At 41.3% G+C, this 25,076-nt stretch overlaps 1 protein-coding gene across 1 annotated transcript in view; it reads left to right on the forward strand.

The window, feature by feature from the left end:
- The window catches only part of LOC124545242 (WD repeat-containing protein WRAP73-like), an 84,131-nt gene that overhangs the window by 33,904 nt on the left and 25,151 nt on the right, over positions 1-25,076 (forward strand). Inside the window, exons 4-5 of the mRNA XM_047124114.1 lie at positions 9,220-9,444; positions 19,079-19,208. Coding sequence (XP_046980070.1) covers positions 9,220-9,444; positions 19,079-19,208 — 355 coding nt within the window. The remainder of the gene's footprint in view (positions 1-9,219; positions 9,445-19,078; positions 19,209-25,076) is intronic.

Consider the following 25,076-nt stretch of genomic DNA (forward strand, 5'->3'; position numbering starts at 1 on the left):
TGTGATGAAAGGAATAATTTTTTCCAGCCATTTTAGTGTAAGCTGCCCAAGGTATGTCTCTACTTCCTTCTCCATGTCTGAAAGATGTGGAAATGAATGTAAATCAGAGACTGCATGTTATTCATGTGAGATTAGTTGCATGACTGCGGTATACTCATTGTTGCATATATAATCTTCAAATAAAAATGTTATGAAAAAATGAACATGAATTAAATGCAATGACGGCACTAAAATTTACAATCGGACATCAGACACTTCCTGTATGTGTTTTAGAATATGATGCACAAGTGACAATAATTAATAAGTAGCAGACACATTGTTGACTTAGTGACATCAGGAAGAAACAGATAGAAAAATATGTGGAAGAACAAAATGCCAATGAGGCGCGGTGTGCAGCTTAGTTGTGAGAAGGAAATGTCACCGGAGGCAACATTGAATTCAAAGGTTTTCAGCAAGTGTAACACACTCATTGTCGAAAAGATTTAATTTTGAACCAAATATTGCTTTGTTTCCCAAAATAAAGACCCAATTTTACTGTCTTGAGATTCTCACTCCATGCCATAAAAAATGACACTTTCATTACATTATTACTTATAAAAGTAACTTAGTTCCAACTAAAGTTACTGTATGGAACTAACACTGCCATTACCCTCGAAATATAACTGTTACTAGTGACGGCATTACAGGTAATGGTTTCTATGAAATGTCATTAAACTTTTCACATTTTAATTAAAAGTAGTCTCCAAGAATTCTTATGGGAGCAATCATTAACTGCACTCTTTGACTCAGTGACGTGCACCATTGACATTCTCCTCAGTCTAACTTTCTATATCAAAAAAATTATATTGAACTTATTTTCTTTTCTTGAACTTATATTTGTGCAAAAGGAAAGCCGTTCTTTTTTAGTGTCACTAGGCTGTGAACTAATGATTGCATTTGAACATGATCTGCGACTTTCTGATAGGAAAGTTGATCCCAGTTCATAGTGAAATAATCTGAAATTAACATGTACAACATGCAGATTTCTGAATTCAGCTTGATCAGAGTTCATTTTTTTTCAGATCCATGATCAACAGCTTTATACAACTCGCCTTTAATGGATTAGATATGATAGAGATTGTTCAGTCCCAGTGGCTGATTAACTGGAAAGCTTGCATGAAGCCCGCTGGCATATTCTGAGGCAATAAGGACAAGATGTAGCATTGTCCACAAATTATTGATCAGTTATTTTTGACCTGTCAGTGAATATTTAAATGACATTTTGCCATGGCATTTGCATGGTTGTCATGAATATGGTGTTAATGTTCAGCATTTCATATTTGAGGAGCAGATGAATATTGTACAAAAAGAGTAGCCCAGGAAAATGGCATTCGAAAGTGTTGATGTTTCTGATTAGCAGCATAGGAGGGAAACATTTACTTTACAGCAGTACACTTTTGTTTCAGTGGATAAATGATAATTGCTCTGGAGGTACTCCTGGGACTCTAGAGTATGGCTTCTCCACAACGTGAATTGACCTGCCAGAAACTTGCAATGAATGTGAGGTAGCATTCCTGCTGCAGAGCATTGTTTGAGGCAGGCTGTGTGTTAAAACAGGCATGGGCTGCCATACAGAGAATGTTTCTCATTTGTTCTGGCCCTGACAGATGACAATATGATGTGGGTATACCATTTCAGCCATAAGCTGTATCTTAATTTCAGGAACTGCACAGTTTAAATTACTGACACTGTACGGTCACCTAACGTCATCCTTAGAACAAGGTACTTTACACATTTCTTAGTAAATGCCAGTACTCTGAATTTGAAGGGCAATACTGTTAGCCCGTTTTTTAAGCCAGCTATCAGTGTGAATGGAGGTATACACCATCTGCATATTGTGGTACAAGGGCTATTCATAAAGTAACCTCAGGTTGGCTATAAAAAATAAAGAAATGCTTGTAGATTCATGCTGCTCTTGTGGTTGAAAAAGGAAACATCGGAGATCATGTTGTTTCATTCAGCTGACTCTGTTACAACAAAGATAAAAAGTCAGTTGTCAGCTGCACAAGAAAAACCTTATTTGGTTCACTTTATCAGTTTCAACAGTTTAAACACTCATCATCAGAAATTAAATGGGGCTAAAATCTTTCGTAAGCCTGTGTCAAAATGATAATTAGACTGTAGTGACATACAAAGGATTGGCGCGCATGCGCGCGTGCATACACACACCCTCGTTAAAAATCTCAGGCCCCTCACAAGGACTAACACCTCAATCCATTGAATTCTTACCCCACCCAAACCACGGACCCCCACCTTTTATCTTCTTCACAAGATCCTGAAACCCAATCATCCTGGTCGTCCCATAACTGCTGGCTTCAAAGCACCCACTGAATGTATATCTGCCATAGTTGATCAACACCTGCAACTTGTGCACAAGTATTTTCCTCCTGTATTAAAGACACCAACCATTTTCTGGATCATCTGGAATGTTTTTCCAATCCACTACCACCACACACATTTGTCACTACTGATGCCTCCTCCCACTACACTAACATCCCCCATGTATATGGTCTGTATACTGTTCCTCAGTCAGCGCCTCTTACGACATCCTTCCTGCTTACCTTGATCAACTTTATACTTATCAACTACTACTTTACCTTTGAGGTGCAAACATACAAACAGATTAGGGTCACAGCCATGGGAACCAGGATGACTCCTTCCTATGCCAGCCTTTCCATGGGTCGCTTAGAGGGGGCTTTCCTGGGTCCATAACCTTCCAGTCCCTGGTTTGGTTTAGATACATTGATGATGTCTTTGACAGATGGACTCATGGTGAGGCTGACCTGTTAAATTCTTGGAATTTCTAAATACATTCTCCCAGTTAAATTTCACATAGTCATATTCTGAGTCCCATGCCATTTTTCTTAACGTTGATCTCATCCCCGCCAAAGGTCAGCTACACATTTCTGTTCACATTAAACCTACTAACAAACAGCAGTACTTACATTTTGACAGGTGTCATCTTTTCCATGTCAGATGTTCTCATCCATACAGCCTTGGTATTCAAGGCAAACATATTTGTTCAGATGCACACTCTTTACAGCAATACACCACCATTGTCACCCAGCCTTCAATGGAAGTAACTACCCCACCAGCCTAGCTCAAAAGCAGATTTCCCAGGTCATCACAGCCAATCCTGATACTGCTGATCCTTCCAAAAAAACAACCTAGGAGTACACCACATGTCACACAGTATCATCCTAGTCTTCAATGTATTAATCAGCTACTTCAACCAGATTATGACTTTCTAAAGTCACTGCCCGAATTGAGGTCCATTCTGTCTGACATTTTGCCCACCACGCTTAGAATAGCTTTTCATCACCCTCCCGATCTCTGCAATATCCTTGTACCCTGTGCTCCTTCTGCACCCATTTCCTGACCCTATGGCTCCTACCATTGTGACTGCCCCACTGTAAGACTTGCTCTATGGACCCTCCTACTACCACCTATACGTCTAACTAGTGAAACATATACTATCAAAGGGAGAGCCACATGTGAAACAACACACGTTCTATACGAACTGTTATGTAAACATTGTTTGACCTTTTTCATTGGCATGACTACTGTGAAGTTATCAGGATGAAAGGGCATAGGCAGAAGATGTGTATCAGCAACACACACTATCCTGTTGCAGAGCATGCTCTGCAACATGACAGTCATGACCTCGGTGCCTCTTTCACCATACGTGCCACCTGGATTCTTTCCCCAGACACCAGTTCCTCAGAACTCGGCAGGTAGTAACTGATGCTGTAACGTGGTCTTGGTTCTTGCCACCCACCTGGCCTTCATTTACATTAATTTGTTTGGTCTCAGCATTTCTTTAGAGTAACTGTTCCTTTCTTCAGTCCCTTTCAGTTTTCTACATCTTTCATTTTCTGACCTATCTTCTTTTTTGCTGTCCTCCTCCCTCCTCTTATCACGTACTATGCACTTAGCTTTACACTTGTATTAATTCACGCACAATATTTTAGCAGTGATCTTTGTCTTGCACATTACCCTATCTTCCACCTTTAAGCTCTCAGGTTTTCAAATGTTGTCTGGTGCAGTCTCCAACAGTCAGTCATTCCTTCTCATTCTGTCTGGTAAGCATCTCCTGACCCTTGGTTTTGGGTGACTTATCCGAACTCTGCCCCTTTCCCTTAATCTCATCAGTCCTTTTCCTCCATCTCTCTTCCTCCCCCTTCAAGCCTTCTGCCAGAAAAAGGAGCTGCTGGTTCCAAAAGTTGGCAACCTTAATAGCACTACTTGGTGAGTAGATTTTCTGTCTATCCAATTACATTGTACATAAAGCAACTATGTTAAAAACAAATGAACTAAGATTGAACAGCAGAAATAAAACAAGTTTGTTAAAACAAATGTAAAGTAGTTAAACTTGAAAGACACACCATACCTTTTTCTACGTAATCAACTACATAGAGGGACATCGCTAAAAATATATGTGATGAGTAGCAAACAATGAAATGTCAAATTGCAAGTTGTACATTGTATGTGCGACAAAAGTCAGTCAACATGCTGGTAACATAACGGGCATTGAACACACCTAACTACAAAGTGGGAATGCTAGTGTACATATAACCTGTAATAGTAATGGGGGTACATAGAATGTAATTCTCCGTGATGCAGTCAAATTAAATTGTTTGAGAATTGACAGAGGATTGGGCAGTTGTGCCCACAGAATTTTCCATCTGGTGTGTGACAGTATTCTGACATGGCCATATTTTCTGTTTTTAACCAGTTTTATTTCTGCCATATGACTTACGTAAGTGCTACAACTGAACGAGGCACAGAGTGACCCTGAAGCATTTCCTTTGTATTACTTCAAGAATCGCTTGATGCTCACATCCACGTGTTTCTATCTGAGATAATTTTTCTCTGTGGGCTGCTGTTTAAAAATCTTGAATTGCTGATCTTGGAGCAACAGCCCAAGAATGTCATATATTAGGCTATGTATTGTAGAGATAGTGAACAGTTTTCCTTGAAATGCTTGTAGAAGCTGCTCTCCCCAATGCATCTATGAGCCAGTCATATGTCATATGGCTAATTAATTTGTGAGGGAAAGTGTTATTTACCTCTCTTACTTGTGTCAAATTGTATTCCCAGTCAGGTCTATAAATCTTTTATTTGCAAACTCCCAACTGTCTAGAGCAGAGAAGGTGTGTCACAGTGATCAGGATGGGATAGTAATTGGGCCCCGTTGTGTTTTTCAGGACACACCAGATGCACATGAGAGCAAATGGAAATAGGAACAGCTGAGTTTATTTGATAATGTGAAGAACCATCTTGGTTGAAGAAATTCAAGCTTTAGGTCTTCCATTAATGAAAGACTATCTACACCATTTTGATCTGTTGCTTAACATCCCCATACTGTTGGAGGAGCATTATGATTAAATTACGCAAGATTGCTGGATCCATGAAAGTGTTTCTTCCTGTGCATAATTCTTTGTACAAAAATGATATTTATGCATGAAAAGTTTATGTGCTGCACAGTGTTAAAATTCTGTAGGTCGTAATTTCGGTAAGCTATGAGCAATTTCTGTTTATTGTATTACTAAAGACATATAAGTTATAGAATTTGCTTCACCAAAGAAAAAGTTTTGTATTTACTGTACCACTGTTTCATAGTAAATACATTTTCTTATATTTGCAGAATAAGTCTTTATCAAAACATAGCCATAATCCAGGACTGTTATACCTGGCTAGTCACAAATAACTCACACTAATTTCTGGTTATTTGCTAACAAAGTTCTTTTATATAAACTGGAAACACATGCTTCAATTTTCTATCTGACTACATGCTTTCTACTCTTTTTCTTAATCTGAGTTAAATTTTAGTTTGTAATTACTCAGATATCTAAATGTGAATCCTGTTTTTCTCACTCCAACTTTTGTAATTATTATAGCTTTCTTATAGCCTTTCTTTTCATGGGAAGAGAAAGATATTATTACTTCTGGATAATGGTAGGTCAAACTGAAAAACAGAAGTTAATTATATGTTAGTGCTGTTAATGCACATATAAATTTGTCTTTCCAGGCACACACTCATTGCTTCCAAGCTCCACTATGTTCCCCAGTGGTAGTAACTTGACATTTTCTAAACACAGTCTTTTATTGCCACCACTACTGTAGCCCAATCACTTACAGGTTTCAGTAACAAATCTTGTGCATTTCAAGTGTTGGCATCTATCTAACAATAATGGTTTGTGGATATTTGAAGCAGCATTTATGTTAAGTTGAAATTGGTGCTTTTCCTAGTTATTCTATAGTTCCACAGTACCACTGGTGAAAGAGGTAATTTGATGATTCCTAGGTTGTGTTTAGTATTAATGGTATCATGTAATGGTTCAAATGGTCCAGTAAACAACAATAGTGACCTCTGTTACACCATCAAACTCTGAAGTTTATACCACATGCTTATAGTTAAACTTTCCCTATTTAACACATTTCAACATGGAAATTAATTACCATACAGGTAACAAACTTGGTGGCATTAATGTCCAGAGTACGGGGTGCATGATTTCCATGTGTCACAGTGCCACCATCTAGTTCTATGAATGGCCACCACATGCCATGGTCAGTCACTGTGATTCGTAGTCACAAAACACACCCTGACCAGTTGCAGTTCAGTTGTTGGAGTGTCAACATGAGCTTGGACAAAAGGAGCAGGGCATTATTGGTGAAGCTCTATTATCAAAACAACAGTAATGCTGAGACTGCACTTCAAGAATATTGTTGGCTGAAAGGATTATGGAAGGGACCTCTTTCTCCACCTGCTGTGCAGAGTATGAAGGAGAAGTTCAAATCAACTGGAGAACTGGATGTCACTCCAGGGAGAGGCCGGTAACCGGTTGCACCATAGGTGGTTGATGAAATCGCTCTTGCTATGGCAGACAATGCTGCATGCAATTCCTGATCGTTAGGCAGTGCACATGGTGTGTTCACGACAGTTGAACATCCCATGGTCCAGTGTATGGAAGGTGCTTTGAACTATTGTCAAAGAGTACCTGTACAAGATCCATATAATACAGCAGCTTGCACCACAGGATGCACAATCACTTATTAACTTCGCTCTCCACTTTCTCACAAGGATTGAAGTTGACGAGTGCTGACCATGTACCATCCTATGGACAGCCAAAGCTCATTTTTCTCTGACGGGTGAGGTGAACATACAGAATTGCCGTGTGTGGGGATCCTCACCTCCAGTCACTGTGCATGAAGTTCCTCTGTATGGCGAACCTGTCACAGTGTGGTGAGGCTTGTGTCACAGTGTGGTGTGGCTTCACAGCTACATTCATCATTAGTCCATTCTTCTTTGAACAAGTTGGTGCCCAAGGACCAAAAATGTGTAGTGTAACTGGCCAGTGTTACTGCAATATACTTCGCCAGCGTGTCGTACCTGCCTTACAGGAGAGAGACACACATTGAACTCAATGTTTTTCATGCAAGATGGGGGCCCATAACACATTGCTCACGAAGTTCACTTGCTTCTCTGAAACACATTTGGAAATGATTGAATTATCAGCCAATCATTTCCAAATGCTTGGCCGGCATGATCACCTGATCTCACTCCCTATGATTTCTGGTTGTGGAGCTACCTGAAGGACAGGGTTTACCAGGAGAATGTTTACACATACACTAATCTGAAGTGCAGCATAACAAGAGAGGCAGCCAGCATACCTATGGACATGCTTCGTTCTGCTGTACAGAATGCAGGCCTGCGCTTGCAGACTCTCTAGGACACTGATGGACGTTATACCGTTTGTAGCAGTAATGGTACCAGTATGTAATGGTATGATGTACTGTAGCAGCCCATTAAAAGTGTTGAAATGTAATTGGTTTTGCATTATTTCTCTTCCCCATGTCCTTGACATTAATGCTTCCAAGTTTAGTTGTCATACGGTAATTAGTTTCCATGTTATAGTGTGTTAAGTAGGGAAAGTTTATTTGTAACTACTTGGTGCTTTCTCAGCACGCAATTCAACCACACGGCTGTTCTTTCCACACAAAAAAGAAACAGTAACTTCTCTCATTGTATAAGGGTCTGCTAATGCATAGCTGCCTTAAACTGGATAACGATTAAAAATACTACCCACCAAGAACTATTCCCTTTCAAAAAGCTGTATCAGTGGTTCGAGACATTATTGATTCAATGATCACTCTAGTTTTATTCAACTGATAATTTCTGTTTGTCCTATACTATGATAGTGAAAGTCAGATCACTGTGTTCCGAAAAATGTGGACATTTCATCAAAAAACCCTTATAGTTGAAACTGATCTATAGACACAGAAGATAATACTTGAATGTTCTTCACAGAATCAGTGAGGAAAGGAATATATGGAAAACACAGACAAGAAGAAGGGAAAGGATGATAGGACATCTGTTAAGGCATCATGGAATAACTTCCATGGTACTGAAGGGAGTTGAAAAGGGTAAAAACTGTAGAGGGTGACAGAGATTGGAATACACCCAGCAAACAATTGAGGATGTAGGTTGCAAGTGCTACTTTGAGGTGAGAGGTTGACACATGAGAACAATTTATGATGGGCTGCACCAAACAAGTCAGAAAACTGATGACTCAAAAAATAAATAAATAAAATAAAATAAAATAAAGTAGTATTGGTGGTGGTGGTAGTAGTAGTAGTAGTAGTAGTAGTAGTAGTAGTAATACAACTGTACCAGTTTTTTCAATTGTGGACAATTTACAGAACAGTTGTGGATGTCCCACTAGCAAGACTTTACATATCTGACTCATCTATTCTAGTGGAATCCCAGTCCAAACATCAGCTGAAAAAAACAAAAGTTCTCTGTAACACCTAAACAACAAAGGGACAATGCTATTAACATTTTTAATAATAATCACATTGTATGTAGTTGCTGTTTGTGCTTCAAAGGTTATTAGAAGTGGTGTGACTATTACACTTGTGACAGTAAGTACTCAATTTTGGCCTGGCATGCACTTTGTAGTTGACTGTGTTCATTCCCTTCTTGTCAGAGTGTTTACTCATCTGTGTTCATTTGTGGCAATCTGTCTAATGGCACCCACTCAACTTATATCCAATCTACAAATTTAGTGTGAAGTTGGTCTCTTGAGACCACAAAAACACTTAAGAAATCAGGCAGAAATAAAGTTTTGCTGAAGCAAAAATTATTTTTTTTACTAATTTTTAAACATTGATTTTCAGCATGTTTCTTGCGATGACTTTCTGGGTGTTGGCGGAATGTCTTGGTCCCCTAATGGCTCAACATTATGTTTGTGGGACAACAAGCTCCACCAGTGTTCTGTGAAACTGTTTTGCATGGAAACTGGGTCATGGATAGGCCAATATAAGCACAATTGTCTTGGTGCCAAAGTAGTTGCATGGTCACCATCAGGACAGCTTCTTGCCATTGGCTGCTGGGATGGCACTGTAAGTATTATATAATAGCTGTTCCAAAAATTAATGTGTGGTTACTTTTAAGATAGCTACCCCTGATGTCTATTGGTTAAGGCTGTTTATGAAAAGGAAAGTTGCTGCTCACCATATACAAGGGTAGTTTGAAAAGTTCTCGGAATCACCTCAAGAGGTCAGCACTATCGCAACGAATTGTTCATGTAATATTCATTGGACTGTTGCCTGTAAACAAGTGCCACATCAGTGCTCTTGGAAGAGAGCTGTGGCGGTGGCATGGCTCTGTTGTTGTTCCCACTTAGTGAATTGCGAAGATGGGAAAAATTGAGATTTGAGCAGTTATTAAGTACTTTGTAAAGAAAGGTATGAAAGCAAAGTACATTCATGCCGACTTCCAGAATACACGGGAGACTTTGCTCCTTCATATTCAACTGTTGAGTGGACAAACAAATTTAAATTTGGTCAAGAGAGCTTAGATGATGATCCACTCAGTGGTCGGCCAAGATGTGTCACTACTCCAGAAATCATTGCAAAGGTGCACGAAATGGTCATAGAGGATCGCCAATGGAAAGTGCATAAATTGCCCATGCTTGCTAGATGTAATCTGAAAGGGTATATCACATTTTAACTGAAGAATTAGGAATGAAAACATTATCTGCAAGATGGGCGACACGACTCTTGATGCTGGATCAAAAACGCATGCGAATGGACATATCAGAACAATGTTTGGCCCATTTTAGGAGAAACAAACAAGATTTTTTGTGCCGGTTTGGACCACAGATGAAACTTGGGTGCACCACTATACCCCAGAGACAAAACAACAGTCAAAGCAGTAGAAACATGCAGATTCTCTGCCACCAAAGAAAGCGAAAACAATTCCTTTAGTGGGAAAGGCCATGACATCCTGGACAAATTGCAACAAAAGATATACGAAAAAAGGCCAGGTTTATCAAGGGAGAAATTCATCTTTCCTCAAGACTGTGCGTGCCCGCACACGTGCCGTCACCCTGGCAAAATTACATGAACTAAGGTATGAATTGTTGCCACACCTGCCGTATCCACCTGATATGGCTCTGTCAGACTTCCATCTCTTCCCAGAACTAAAAATTTTTTTTGGTGGGTGAAGATTCACTTCAAATGAAGAATTGATAGCCAAAGTTGACAACTATTTTGCAGGCCTGGAGGAAACTCATTTTCGAGATGAGATCAAGGTACTGGAACATCATTGGACCAAATTCATTAATTGACAAGGAGACCACATTGAAAAATAAAAAAGTTTCAGTGATGTAAGTACTTTTTTTCTATTCCATTCTCAGAACTTTTCAAACCACCCTCGTAGCAGAGATGCTAAGTTTCAGATAGGCACAACAAATAGACTGTCACAATATAAGCTTACACACACACACACACACACACACGAGACTGCAGCCTCTGGCAGCTGAAGCCGCACAGTGGATATGGATATGGGGCTTACAGGGGCTGAGATTAACAGGTAATAGCATCGTGAAGATGAGAGACAGCCACAGGCCTTTCACATGTAAGTCTAGCACTCTACTTGTAGTCTTTCTTAGTTGCTCTAGATCACTTGGCAACATAGCACTTCAGCAAGGTAGTGAATTCCTTCCCCTTTCATTTTCAAAACTAAATTCTTAATCTCTCCAATAAACTTATTGTCAAGACAATAGCAGTTTATAGCAAGAATGGAGGACAATGTGGTCTTTGGAAATACAATTAATCTTACGGATCATAATGTACATAAAAAGGCAGAATAAAAGGAAATTTATTCAGAATTTAAACTATAATACAAAAAATAATGGAGTAGTAAATGGGTATAGGAAAGGGATGAAGGAGTAATACGATTATATTAAAAATATTAGGGAGGGGAAGGAGAGTTTTGGAAGTGGCGTATGATCAATATTTTATAATTTTCGTTTTGCACTCAAGAGGAACATTATTCTACAACTCAAGTGTTTTTCAATAAGTGTTATACATTACCAAAATACATTAGTTAGATTTGATTGTTATTAAATGTGTCCAAAGGAAAATGAACTCAAGAAAACTACAAAATTGACACACATATTCTGGCCAATACTTACCTTCAGGAGAAGAACTAGAATGAGATTTTCACTCTACAGTGAAGTGTGCACTGATATGAAACTTCCTGGCAGATTAAATCTATGATGGTGGAGCACTGGCCCGCGAAAGGCAAAGGTCCCGAGTTCGAGTCACGTTCCGGCACACAGTTTTAATCTGCCAGGAAGTTTCAGGAGCAAAACTATTTCATTTTGCTGTTACACATAGAAAAGTGTGTATATTATTACTAACAGACTAACCCAACTTATGGTTCATGCTGCCAGTTGCAGGTTGCCTGTCCAATGGCTGCCAGGAGCAACAGAAATTTGATTTTCAGTATTTCATATACTTATTGACTGAATTTAAATATTTAAAATGCTGTCATAATCTACCAAATGCAGGTGTAATCTTACATTAAAGGTTTAACAAAATAAAAGTATTACAGTTGGAAGCTGCGTATATGTCTTGAAGCAATGTAACTGACAGCATGTAAATTACACTGACCATATTCATCCAATATTTGAGAATGACAGCACTTAGTGAGTTCCAACCAACTTTAAACATCTTCCAGTAATTTTCGGATTTGTAGCTGGATCCCATCAACATTCTGCCATGATACTCTGGCCCAGAGACATCCGGCCATCCTCAGGTGAGTAGACAAATTACTGAAGAGACCTGATGCAGTCATGGTGATTATAGCAAATTCTGCGCATGCGAATCATACTGGCACTTTACAGTGCATGCGTTAGGAAGTGACATGCGTGAGGCAGCCAAGTTGTGTGTGCTTCCCTCAGTGGTGAAGTAAGTATACTGAGCATGTCAATTCCATTGTGACCGCATAATGTTAATAATAGAATTCCAGTTTTTATCCAGCTGACAGCCATTATCACGATTCATTAAATTATCAGCAAGACACATTTCCACGTATTCTTTAATTACAGAGTCCCAGAAGCTGGAAACCTATGCTAAAGCTTTGGTATTATTGTATTCCATTCAATGTCCCATGGAAATGCAGTGTTCTGCCACTGCTGATTTCAAAGGTTGCTGCAGATGGGTGTGTCTTTCATGTTCTACACAGCATTCCTGGACCATTTACGTCATCTGACCTACATATGCAGAGCCACACTCACACGGAATTTTATAAACTTCTGCCTTCCTCAATTGTAAATCTTCTTTAACGGATCTGACTAAAGCCTTGCTCTTTGCTGGTGGGTGGAAGATGACATTAATGTTATTCTTTAAGCAATCTGCATATGTTAGAAGAAACGTTCCTGGCTGTGGAAGGAACGCAGTAGATTTATAGTCCTCATCAAGTCTCCTCTCTTCTTGTAATTGTTATTGTACGTAACCTTCCATATTTGATGTGAAGTATAGCCATTCTATTTAGAAACCTTCTCCAGATACACTAGTTCTTCGTGAAGGCTATCAGTATCCGATATTACATGCATCCAATGAATTAAAGTACTGAGAACGCAGGCTGATAGCAGCTGGTGTACACCGAATGTCCCAAAGACCTATCATTCTTCAGGTGTACTAACACGTCTAGAAAGGGTAAAGTCCCATCTTTCTCAGTCTCCATTGTAAACTTGATGTTCTCATATAAAGAGTTTAAATGACAAAGGAATTTTTCCAGTTTTAGTCTGTCATGTGGCCATACAACCAAAGTATCATCTATGTAACCCCAGAAAACTGTAGGCTTTAAGACAGCAGACTCAAGAGCATTCTCCTTAAAGTCTTCCATTAAAAGATTGGCCACCACATGGGACAAGGGACTCCCCATGGCAACTGTCATGTTAAAAAAAAGCCATAAAATCATCACTGACCAAGTTACCAATAAGGTGTAAAGAGTCAAATAAAGGCACTTTGGTAAAAAGTGGGACCACTTCAAAGCTAACTAGTAAATCCGAGCTGCTCAGCTTAACAGTCTTCAAAAGATTGATAAAATCCATGGAATTACGTATATGGTGGCAGCACTTACCCACATACGGCTTGAGTAAGGAAGTCAGATGTTTTGCGGTCGAATAAGTAGAGGCACCAATATTACTCAGTATCAATTGTAGTGAACCCCATCCTTGTGGATCTTGGGCAGCCCATACAGTCTTGGTAGAACAGTATTGTGTGGCCTCAGCCCCTTTATAGCTTGTTCAGAAAAAGAGCTATCATTGAAAAGAGTAACAGTTTTTCTGGAAATACGGCTTGTTGGGTCCTTATCAATTTTGCGGTACATAGAATCACTTATTTGACTATATATCTTCTTGTTGTTGTCTTCCCTTGTCAAAAGGACCATGCACAATTATAATAGCAAGAAGCAATGCTCTGAGAAGACTGGTGATGACTATAAATCTTCTACATTCCTCCCACATGCTGGGATCGCATCTTCTAGAATAGGCAGATTGCTTAGGAAGAATAATATTAATGTCATTTTCCATCCACCAACAGAGAGCAGGGCCTTAGTCGGATCCGTTAAAGACGATTGACAATTGAGGAAGGCGGGTGTTTATAAAATTCCCTGTGAGAGTGGCTCTGCATATGTATGAATGACATGCATATATGTATGCCTGACACGAACAGTCTAGGAACGCTGTTTAAAACATCAAAGACACATCCATCTGCAGCAACCTTTAAAATCAGCAATGGCATAACATTGCATTTTCATGGGACATTCAATGGAATACAATAGTACCAAAGTTTTAGCACTGGTTTCCAGCTTCTGGGACTCTGTAATTAAAGAATCCATGGAAATATGTCTTGCTGATAATTTAATGAATCATGATAACAGCTTTCAGCTGGATAAAATTGGAATCCTATTTTAAAATTATGCGGTGACAATGGAATCGACATGCTCAGTCAATACTCGGCAATTAGTTTGTTCTTACTTAACCACTTTGGGCAGCACACATCTTGGCTGCCTAGCACATGTCACATCCTAATGCATGCACCATAAACCGTCAGTACGATTCGCATGTGCGGAATTCGCTATGAATACCATGACTGTATCAGGTCTCTTCAGTAATTCGTGTACTCACCTGAGGATGGCTGGACGTTTCTGGGCCAAAATATCGTGGCAGAATGTTGATGGGATCCGGCTGCAAACCTGAAAATTACTGGAAGGAGAAATATGCCAGGAAATTTTGAGAAGTCACAACTTTAAACATAATTCAAATCATTACAAAACTTTTTATTGCTGACACTCCCCACAAAATGATGTAGGAAAAATGTTTCTCCTTAAATTTTTGCTGTTCTTGCAGTAAAACTTAAGTGTCAAGCATGATGTTTTAATTTATAACTTTTTTGCTAGATAACTCTATTCACAAGACTTTAGCAGTCAGTATCTATATGTAACACTGAATATATCTGCAAAATTATACCACTGTACAAGATATAGTTCAGGAGATATGATGTCATAAACACTGAGATGTGTGAAAAACTAGCTTTTGCTTAAAATGGGACATAAATTGCCCAGACTACATTTATACATTGTTTCATAATGAGAGGACTTAGTGACTTCTGACAAACTTAAAACATAATTTCAAATCTTTTCTAAACTTTTTCTCTCTTATATGCTAAATGTCAAATACCTAACACATTAACTTATTAGAAATGTAATAGTATGTTTCAAGGTCTTTCATAAATGGGAGTTAGATTCTTTAAAGAATCAGGGGGTTACTGATACTACACTATATCAGAGAATGAGATAGTTCAGGAAGGAATAATAAAGGAAGGGCTGACCATTAAGATCTTAGGATGAGAGGGACTGTATCATGAAGAGAAGTGGAGAGAAGAATGAAGTGGAAGGCTTCAGAGAGCATAGGAAGTCAAAGGTAGTACATTGGTAAGGACTGTACCAGCTTCAGTCCAAATGATTCCAGTCAGTTTTTCAGTGTTTTTGGAAATTTGACCTCTAGGAGGTGAAATGGGAGATGAAAGTTTTTATGAAAACATTTTATTATGAAAGCCTTACTGAAGCTAAATCTCTGAAAATTTGTATTTGGCTTTTCAGCTAGAAATAAAAAATGTGTTTTTTATTTGGAAAATTCAACCTTTAAGGGGGTGAAATAAGGGATCAAATTTTTTATGAAACTATTTCATTATATTGAAACATTTTTAAAGCTAAATCTATGAAAATTTGTATTTGACGTATAAAGAAATATGTGTTAGGGGATGAAAGTTTTCATGGAAATGTCACCACAAGAACTCAGAAGGCAAGATTAACACAGACCTCAGACTTCAGCTACCAGAATCGGATTTGATTGGAAGTACCTTTGGAAAAGACCATGGTTCTATGGCCTTAATCAGATCGAAAAGTATAGATGATGTTGTCGTTTGTGAACAACATAAAAATTCAATTTAAAAAAAATTGTGCTGATCATATAGTCTGCTTGAGGAAAGCAGCGGTGCTAAGTTACATAACCATACTCCTTTACTAATACCATTGTTTATATTTAACCCCAATTTTCCACTAAAACAACAAAAATATCATCACCATCAATGTATTGATAAAATTAAAACAACAAATTTCTGACTTCTACTAATCTTCAGGAGGCAGAACATTTAGCATTGTCAACTGACATATCTTAAAGTATATGACACTGTCCTACCTTTTGGCAATATTTTAGGGATGAGAAAGGGATAGGATGAGAGGGACCCACATGCTTTGAACACGAAGAGGAAAGCATCAGAGTGAAAGTAGGCACTGAAGCTAGTACATGGTACCAATTGTGCCAGCTACAACAAAGTAAAATGTAGAAAACTAGAGACTGTGGAATTAGAGAAGGGGGATGGGGGTGGGAAGGGAGGGGATGAAGAATAAAAGCGATAGAGAAAATAACTGATTAAAAAAGACTTGAGAAGCCAAATATAAATTTTCTTCCATTTAGCTTTAAAAACATTCATAATGAAATATTTTCATAAAAATGTCTATTCCCTATTTCTCTTCCTTGGGGGTTTTATTTCTGAAAACATTGAAAAACTTATTTTTTTTAATTCCTTACCAAAAGGTCAAGTACCAATTTTCACCAGTTTTCATAGATGTAGCTTTAAAAATGCTTTAGTAGTTCTTTAACTTGGATTTATTTTCAAAGAAAATTTTCACCCTCTAAGGGGTTAAATTTTAAAAATTGCTGAAACATGTATTTATTTCTTTCTGGCAGAGAAACCAAACACACAGTTTTCAAACAATGGAAAGTCCAGTATGGAATGTAACAATATTATGAAAAGGAAAGTTGGCACTCAGCATCTCCGTTATATGATAAGTGGCAACTTTACTTTTCATAAACGCAAAATTTTCATAGTTCTCACTTCATAATTGCATTAATAGCAACACTTTTCAGCCCATTAGAGGTGGGATTTTGAGAAGTCCCTTCTTAAATGATGCCTGCAACACCCCTTCTCAGAATTCAAGTTTATATCCTTAGTGTTTAGGCTAGGTCGTTATAACTCTGTCAGTCAAGTCATAGTATTCCAATTTGTATGTATAGAGATGAAATGTAGTTGAACCACCTTTGTTTTCCTCATTGTGTTGTCAGATAAATTTTAAGAAAAAAAAATGAACAAGTTTAAAAATAGACTTGTATATCAGTACTAAGATTTAAATAATACACAACAAATGTTTAAAAGAAAATAGTACTATTAACAATGCTCATAGATCACATTTGTGTGTGTTTTTTTATTTAGGGGAGTTGAAGGTGACAGGCTGGATATGAATAAAAGTAAACTGAAGAGTAAAAGTGCTTTTGGAGAAAGTAAACTGGTTTCCCAAAATTAAGCTACACATGTCTAAAAAGGAAAGTGTATGAAGAGGTTTGGTTACAACAGTGAAATATGGACTTTCAGTGTGAAAACATTTAAGAGCTTGAGGATTGATAACCGAACAATGGAGAGATATTTGTGGCAAATTACTTTGAGATACATGATAACAAAGAAATGTATCAGGGAACAGACTTGAGTGGAAGACATAATTTGTCATTTTAATGAGTATGTCAGGCATGTAGCCAACTAAAAAGATAGTGTATTGACCAAGAAAGTTTTTTCTGGATTTCAAGAGATAAGAAAAGGCAGAGATGATAATCTGATAGAAGTGGGAATACAGGCCATTAGACTATGTGGAGAAGGCTGATGGATGGGAAAAGCTACAGGAGTCCTTCATACAGCTGCGGTTGCTGGCGGCAGTGACAGCTGCTGGGTAAAGAAAACCACTCACTGCACAGGGGAAGTACTGAGCAGTGGATAGGTATAAACAAAAAGTTAAGCCTGTTCGTGTACAGGGGGGAAAAGATAAAAGTTTTCATCTCAATAGTTCAGAGACTCATTACACAGAAGACACAGCAATGAATATGTGGCAGTTACTGAGAGTTGTATTTGTTGATAGGGAATGTGTACTTTGTCATGTGTGATTCAACCTGTGATATTGTAGGTTTTGTCAGTGAAAAATCTGGTCAAAGGACATGCTTGGGACAGGTTTTTCTGAAGTAGGAATTCTGGCGTAAATATGGTAGGAGATACCAAAGGTTTCAACTTAGTAGTAAATATTTGCAGTGTAATAAGAGATAACTGGCTTTTGCATTAAGACTAATCATATAATAGGTATGGTCTCAATTTTAAGTCTGACTTGAGGAACTCTCCCATCTATTTAATGTTTTTCTTAGGTCTGTAACTTTGCTTCTGCCATTTGGTGGCAATAGATGGCAGTAGTGATGAATTGTGGTCCAGGTGACACCAGTGGTTGTAAGTGTCATACAGTAAGCTTAGGCATTTGTAAACATAACACCATTTTAAAAAAATAGTTTAGTTGTGATTGCATCATAAAGTTATTCTCGATTGAATATGTTACTTTAAGAACCCAATTCTCATCATTTGTGAGAAGTTTTAATTTTCTGCTTTAACTTGAAGAAATCTACGGCTGAGGCTCCTCAAATGCTAGGTAAAACCTATGGTGAGGCACCTATTAGTGAAACAACATGCAGAGAATGGTTTCAACACTTCATGAATGCTCATTTTGACATCAAAGACTGGCATGGTGGTAGAAGAGAGAAGGTTTTTGAAGCTACTGTAACCAATAGAAACAATCACAGGAAATTGTTATTGAAAGCAGTTGATGCATTTGGGCCGAACATTGAAAGTGATAGACATGAAAAGATGATTTTTCAGCATGACAATTCTTGATCCTGTGTTGTAAATCCTGTCGAAACAGGCTTGGAAAATTTGGAATGGGAAGTCCTGCCTCACCTGCCATATTTTACAGACATGGCTCCCTCTGACTGTCACTTTTTTTATCAGTGCCACACAGACCAGCTGACCAGCACTTCTGGTCGTATTAAAAAATGCAAAATCGGATTGATTCATGGATCTCCTCAAGACACACAGTTCTTCTGCCACAGGGTTCACATGTTACACAAAATATAGGAGAAAGTAATTGCCAGCGACGGCTAGTAATTTGAATCATAATTTTTTGTAAGTTTTCACAATAAAGCCTTGAACTTTGAGAAAAAATAGCAGAAGCAAAGCTATAGACCTAATAGTTCACCACACTTTACATTTTTATTCTAAATAGAAATTTTTGTGATGGGTTTGTATCTGACAGGTGCTGCTATTGAATTATATAACATGGGAACCTCTTGTGGTGATCAAACATAGCAACGAGCTGAGTGACTCAGACTGCACCATTTACAGACAACCAGTGGATAAGGAGAAAACTGACATCAGCTATAGCAGTAAGTACGTAGGAAATTTTTAAATCTTTCACTATTAAGTCACACTGGAATTGAAATATTTAGCATTAATTTCAAAATCAAGGTAATATTGTGGCAAATTTAGATAGTGCTCTGGAAAACCCTAGGTCTTGACTTGAGCCCAGTTCTGCTCATATATTTAATATCTCGTGAAGATTTCTTGGTTCACACACTGCACTGCAGAGTGTAAAATTTCATTCATGGATTGGCCTTAAGATGTGGCTAGAGCATTTTTTATCATGATTTTGGTCAATATATGCTCTTTGTGCTTTGTGACCTGAATAGTCTATACCTTTTTGTAGTGTAGGAAAAGAAGTCAGAAAATGTTTCATTGTTTTGCGACCAGAGTTTTGTTTGATCAGGAACAGAGAACTGACTGCAAAAGTCACTCATTCAGGTTTGAGACAACCAGGGAAATCCATTTACTTGCACCCACTGATGCTGCATAAAACATCTAACTCATCAACCTGTAGTCATTTCACTAAAAACTGGCACTAACTCTCTACCCCCTCTCCCCCTCCTCCCCCTCTCCCCCTCTCCCCCTCCTCCCCCTCTCACCCTCCTCCCCCTCTCACCCTCTTCCCCTCCTCCCCCTCTCACCCTCTCCCCCTCCTCCCCCTCTGCATCCAGCCATCCTGATTTAGGTTTTCCGTGATTTCCCTAAATCGCTCCAGGCAAATTCCGGGATGGTTCCTTTCAAAGGGCACGGCCGACTTCCTTCCCCGTCCTTTCCTAATCCGATGAGACCAATGACCTCACTGTCTGGTCTCCTTCCCCAAAACAACCAACCAACCAACCTCCCCCTCCTCCCCCTCCCCCCCTCTTCGCCCTCTCCGAGTCTTCCCCCCCTCTTCCCCTCCCCCCCCCCCCCCATCCCCCCTGCAGGTCTGGGGGTTAGAAAAGGCCCGAGGTATTCCTGCCTGTTGTAAGAGGCGACTAAAAGGAGTCCCTCCCCCTCAAGGGGGTAGTTTGTGCCTGCGTCCGGAGACGGACGGTTCCACGACTTACATTTGTGGTCATTTTGGTTTTTCACTTATTCTGGTTTCTTCCTTCCTTTGTTTGGTTCCTTTCTTTGTGCTTCTCCCTCTCACTGTCCTCCTTACTTTTCCCCTTGCCTTCTTGTCCATGCCTTCCTCTCCTTGCCTTCCTCTCCTTGCCTTCCTCTCTTTGCCTTCGTCTCCTTGCCTTCTTGTCCACCCTCTGGTCTCCGCCTCGGCGTTTGAGACAGTCTGTCCTTTCTCTCCCTCTCTCCCTTCGTTTTTCCTCTTCTTCTTTCTTGAAGGCCGACCCACGCATTCGCATGCATAGCCGGTGACGGGGTAACGTGTAATTCCCTGCCCTGGGTAGACAAGTAAGGCACGCACGTACCCCCTGGTAAAGGCCAGGCGCAGGGAGGGGTGATTGCCTGAGCTGACACCTTCCAACCATGCCGATTGGTCCCTCCGTCTGTTTCTTGGGAGTTGTGACCTGAGCTGTAAACATTCACCTAAGGCAGGAGTGCCCTCTGAGAGGGTCCCCATGAGGAAGGAGCGCACCATCGGAGACGCTGGCAATCATGGGGGATTCCTCCACAATGGATTTCTCTTCTTCTCTCTCGACTTCTGCCCAAAAACAGAAACTTGACCAGCCACCAGTGACAAAAGTACTACCGCCTGCCCCAAAGTTCCTCGTAGTTTCTCGATCTGAGGACGGAAAGGATTTTTCATCTGTCAACCCTTTCGTTATCCAGAAGGGTGTAGATGCCATAGCCGGATCTGTCAATTCTTGTACCAGGATGCGTAACGGTACCTTGTTATTAGAAACTGAGAGTGCATTTCAGGCATAAAAACTGCTTCGGGCCACACTCCTGTACGTGTTCCCTGTCCGGGTGGAGGCTCACCGCACTTTGAATTCGTCGCGTGGTGTGGTATATACTAAATCACTCAACGGATTGACTGACAAGGAGATTCAGTCTTTCGTTGCTGAGCAGGGCGTGACGGCCGCCCATAGGGTCATGAAAAAGGTCAACAATGACCTTGTACCGACCCAGACACTTTTCTTGACCTTTGATTGTGTTCAGCTGCCGTGGCGCATCAAAGCGTGCTACAAGGTTATTTCTGTTCGTCCCTATGTCCCGACACCTACGCGCTGCTACCAGTGTCAGCATTTTAATCACACTCGCCAGTCTTGTTCTAATGCGGCTAAATGTGTCACTTGTGGCAGGGATGCCCATGAGGGTGACTGTCCACCTCCGTCTCCTTGTTGTATGAACTGTCAGGGTGACCATGCAGTGTCCTCCCGCAAATTTGGGTCAAAGAGAAAGTGTCCACCTCGGCTGCTCGCAAGCTATTTGCTAGTAGGAAGCCCACGCTGCTCCCAGTGGGGAAATACAGTACTGTCCTCACCTCTCCTTGGACTACCAGGGAGGTGGCGACGCAGACATGCGATCTGACCTTCAGCACTACGGTCGTCCGCTCGGCCAGTGCTAAGATTGCCCGGTCAGCGTCTCCTCTTCTTCCTGTCACCCCTAAGACACAAGCACCTTCATCAGCTTCTGCCAAGACGAAGACCCAGAAGTCAGATGCACGAGCCTTCAAGAAGGAACCGTCCCGTGCAGACTTCCTACTTACCTCGAACTCCCAGCCATCGACCAGTACTTCCACTAAACGACCTTCCAAGAAGGCTCATAGGAAGCAAAGTTCTCCTTCTCCGTCATGGCGCGTTTCTTCTCCTGCGCCACCCAGCGGTTGCCGCCCCAGGCCGTCATCCGTTTCACCTGGCCGCACCGCTGGTAGCCGAACATCTGGCCGTTCACCGGCGGAGGAAGCTCCCCCTCCCGGCCATCTTAACAAGATGGCCAACGAACCTATTGAACCAATGGAGGATGACTCTCCGCCTATTGGTAGCGGCGGCAGTGCTCACTCAAAGCCAGGCCCTCAGCGGCCTTCGAGGTGACCCCTTCTTGCTTCTCCGTTTTCTTTTTCTTCTCACAATGGCACTTCTTCATTGGAATATTCACGGCATTTGCTCCAACCGAGAGGACTTAAAGTTGCTGCTCGGCTTGTACTGTCCACTCGTCGTAGCTCTCCAGGAAACAAAGTTACACCCACGCGATCAAATTGACTTGGCACACTATGCCTCTGTGCGTTTTGACCTACCCCCTGTGGCAGGTATTCCGGCTCATGGTGGGGTTATGTTGCTGGTCCGGGATGATATTTACTACGATCCCATCACATTGCACACCGGCCTGCAGGCAGTTGCCGTCCGAATTACTCTCCCCACCTTTACATTTTCCATTTGTACCGTTTACACTCCATCGTCGTCTGCCGTTACCAGGGCAGACATGATGCAAATTATTGCTCAGCTACCTGCACCATTTTTGTTAACTGGAGACTTCAATGCCCACCATCCCCTTTGGGGCTCTCCAGCATCCTGCCCGAGGGGCTCCCTGTTGGCAGACATTTTCAACCACATCAATCTTGTCTGCCTCAATACTGGCACCCCTACTTTTCTTTCGGACATATCTCACACCTATTCCCATTTAGACCTCTCTATATGTACTACCCAACTTGCACGTCGGTTTGAGTGGTACGCACTTTCTGATACGTATTCGAGCGATCACTTCCCGTGTGTTATCCATCTCCTGCATCATACCCCCTCTCCGTGCTCAACTAGTTGGAACATCTCTAAAGCAGACTGGGGGCTCTTCTCTTCCAGGGCGACCTTTCAGGATCAAACCTTCGCAAGCTGCGATAGTCAGGTCGCACACCTCATGGAAGTCATTCTCACTGCTGCTGAATATTCCATCTCTCACACTACTTCTTCTCCATGTCGCGTACCGGTCCCCTGGTGGACTGCAGCGTGTAGAGACGCTTTACGTGCTCGTCGACGTGCTTTATGCACCTTTAAACGCCACCCTACGGTGGCGAATTGTATCAATTATAAACGATTATGTGCGCAGTGTTGTCGTGTTATTAAAGAAAGCAAGAAAGCCAGCTGGGCTGCTTTCACAAGCACCTTCAACAGTTTTACTCCTTCTTCTGTTATCTGGGGTAGCCTGCGCTGGCTATCTGGCACTAAGTTCCACTCACCAGTTTCTGGCTTGATGGTCGCGAATGACGTCCTTGTGGCCCCTGAGGATGTCTCCAACGCCTTCGGCCACTTTTTCGCAGAGGTTTCGAGCTCCGCTCATTACCACCCTGCCTTCCTCCCCCGAAAACAGGCAGAGGAGGCAAGGCCACCTAACTTTCGCTCCTTGAATCGTGAAAGTTTTAATGCCCCATTCACCATGCGGGAATTTGAAAATGCACTTGCCCGGTCATGGTCCTCCGTTCCAGGGCCTGATTCTATTCATATTCAGATGCTGAAGAACCTTTCTCCTGCGGGTAAAGGTTTTCTTCTTCGTACTTATAATCGCATCTGGATTGAGGGGTCATGTCCCCACATGCTGGCGCGAGTCTATTGTTGTCCCGATTCCTAAGCCGGGGAAGGACAAGCACTTGCCTTCCAGTTATCGACCCATCTCGCATTCCAGCTTTGTCTGTAAGGTGATGGAGTAAATGGTTAACTCTCGTTTGGTTTGGCTGCTCGAATCTCGACGCCTACTTACCAATGTACAATGTGGATTTCGTAGGTGCCGCTCTGCTGTTGACCATCTGGTTACCTTATCGACCTTCATTATGAATAACTTCTTGCAGAAGTGCCTGACCGTGGCTGTGTTCTTTGATTTGGAGAAGGCTTACGACACCTGTTGGAGGGCAGGCATTCTCCACACCATGCATACATGGGGCCTTCGCGGTCGCCTCCCTCTTTTTATCGGTGCCTTTTTAAAGGAGCGACAGTTCAGGGTATGTGTGGGTTCTGTCCTGTCAGACACCTTTCGCCAGGAGAATGGGGTGCCACAGGGCTCAGTTTTGAGCGTCGCTCTCTTCGCCATAGCGATCAATCCAATAATGGATTGCCTCCCAGCTGATGTATCAGGCTCCCTTTTCGTGGATGATTTTACCATCTATTACAGCGCGCAGCATACGTGTTTCCTGGAGCACTGTCTTCAGTGTTGTCTTGACCATCTTTACTCCTGGAGTGTCGCCAATGGCTTCCGTTTTTCTGCCGAGAAGACGGTCTGTATTAACTTCTGGTGCTACAAAGAGTTTCTCCCACCGTCCTTACGACTCGGTCCTGTTGCTCTCCCATTCGTGGAGACAACAGAATTTTTAGGTCTTACATTTGACAGGAAACTTAGCTGGTCTCCACATGTGTCATATTTGGCTGCCCGTTGTACCCGTTCTCTAAATGTCCTCCGTGTTCTCAGTGGTATGTCGTGGGGAGCGGATCGAACAGTCCTACTTCACCTATATCGGTCGATCGTCCGCTCAAAGCTGGATTATGGGAGCTTCATATACTCCTCTGCACAGCCGTCCATCTTAACGCCGCCTCAACTCTATACAACATCGGGGTTTACGTCTTGCAATCGGAGCATTCTATACTAGTCCCGTCGAGAGTCTTCATGCTGAAGCCGGTGAATTTCCACTAACCTACCGGCGCGATATACTGCTTTGTCGGTATGCCTGTCGGCTATTGTCAGTGCCCGACCACCCGTCTTATCTTTCCTTTTTTGACGACTCTCTCGACCGTCAATACGGGTTGTATGCCTCTGCCCTGCTACCCCCTGGAGTTCGCTTTCGTCGCCTCCTTCAGCACCTTGATTTTTCACTCCCTGCAACCTTTCAAGTGGGCGAGAGCCAAACGCCACCTTGGCTCCAGGCTCAGGTTCGCGTTCACCTCGACCTCAGCTCGCTCCCGAAGGAGGTTACCCCCACTTCGGTATACCGCTCCCGTTTTGTCGAACTTCGTTCAAAGTTCATTAATATG

This window comes from Schistocerca americana, chromosome 8 (genome assembly GCF_021461395.2).
Source record: "Schistocerca americana isolate TAMUIC-IGC-003095 chromosome 8, iqSchAmer2.1, whole genome shotgun sequence".
Taxonomy (NCBI): Eukaryota; Metazoa; Arthropoda; class Insecta; order Orthoptera; family Acrididae; genus Schistocerca; species Schistocerca americana.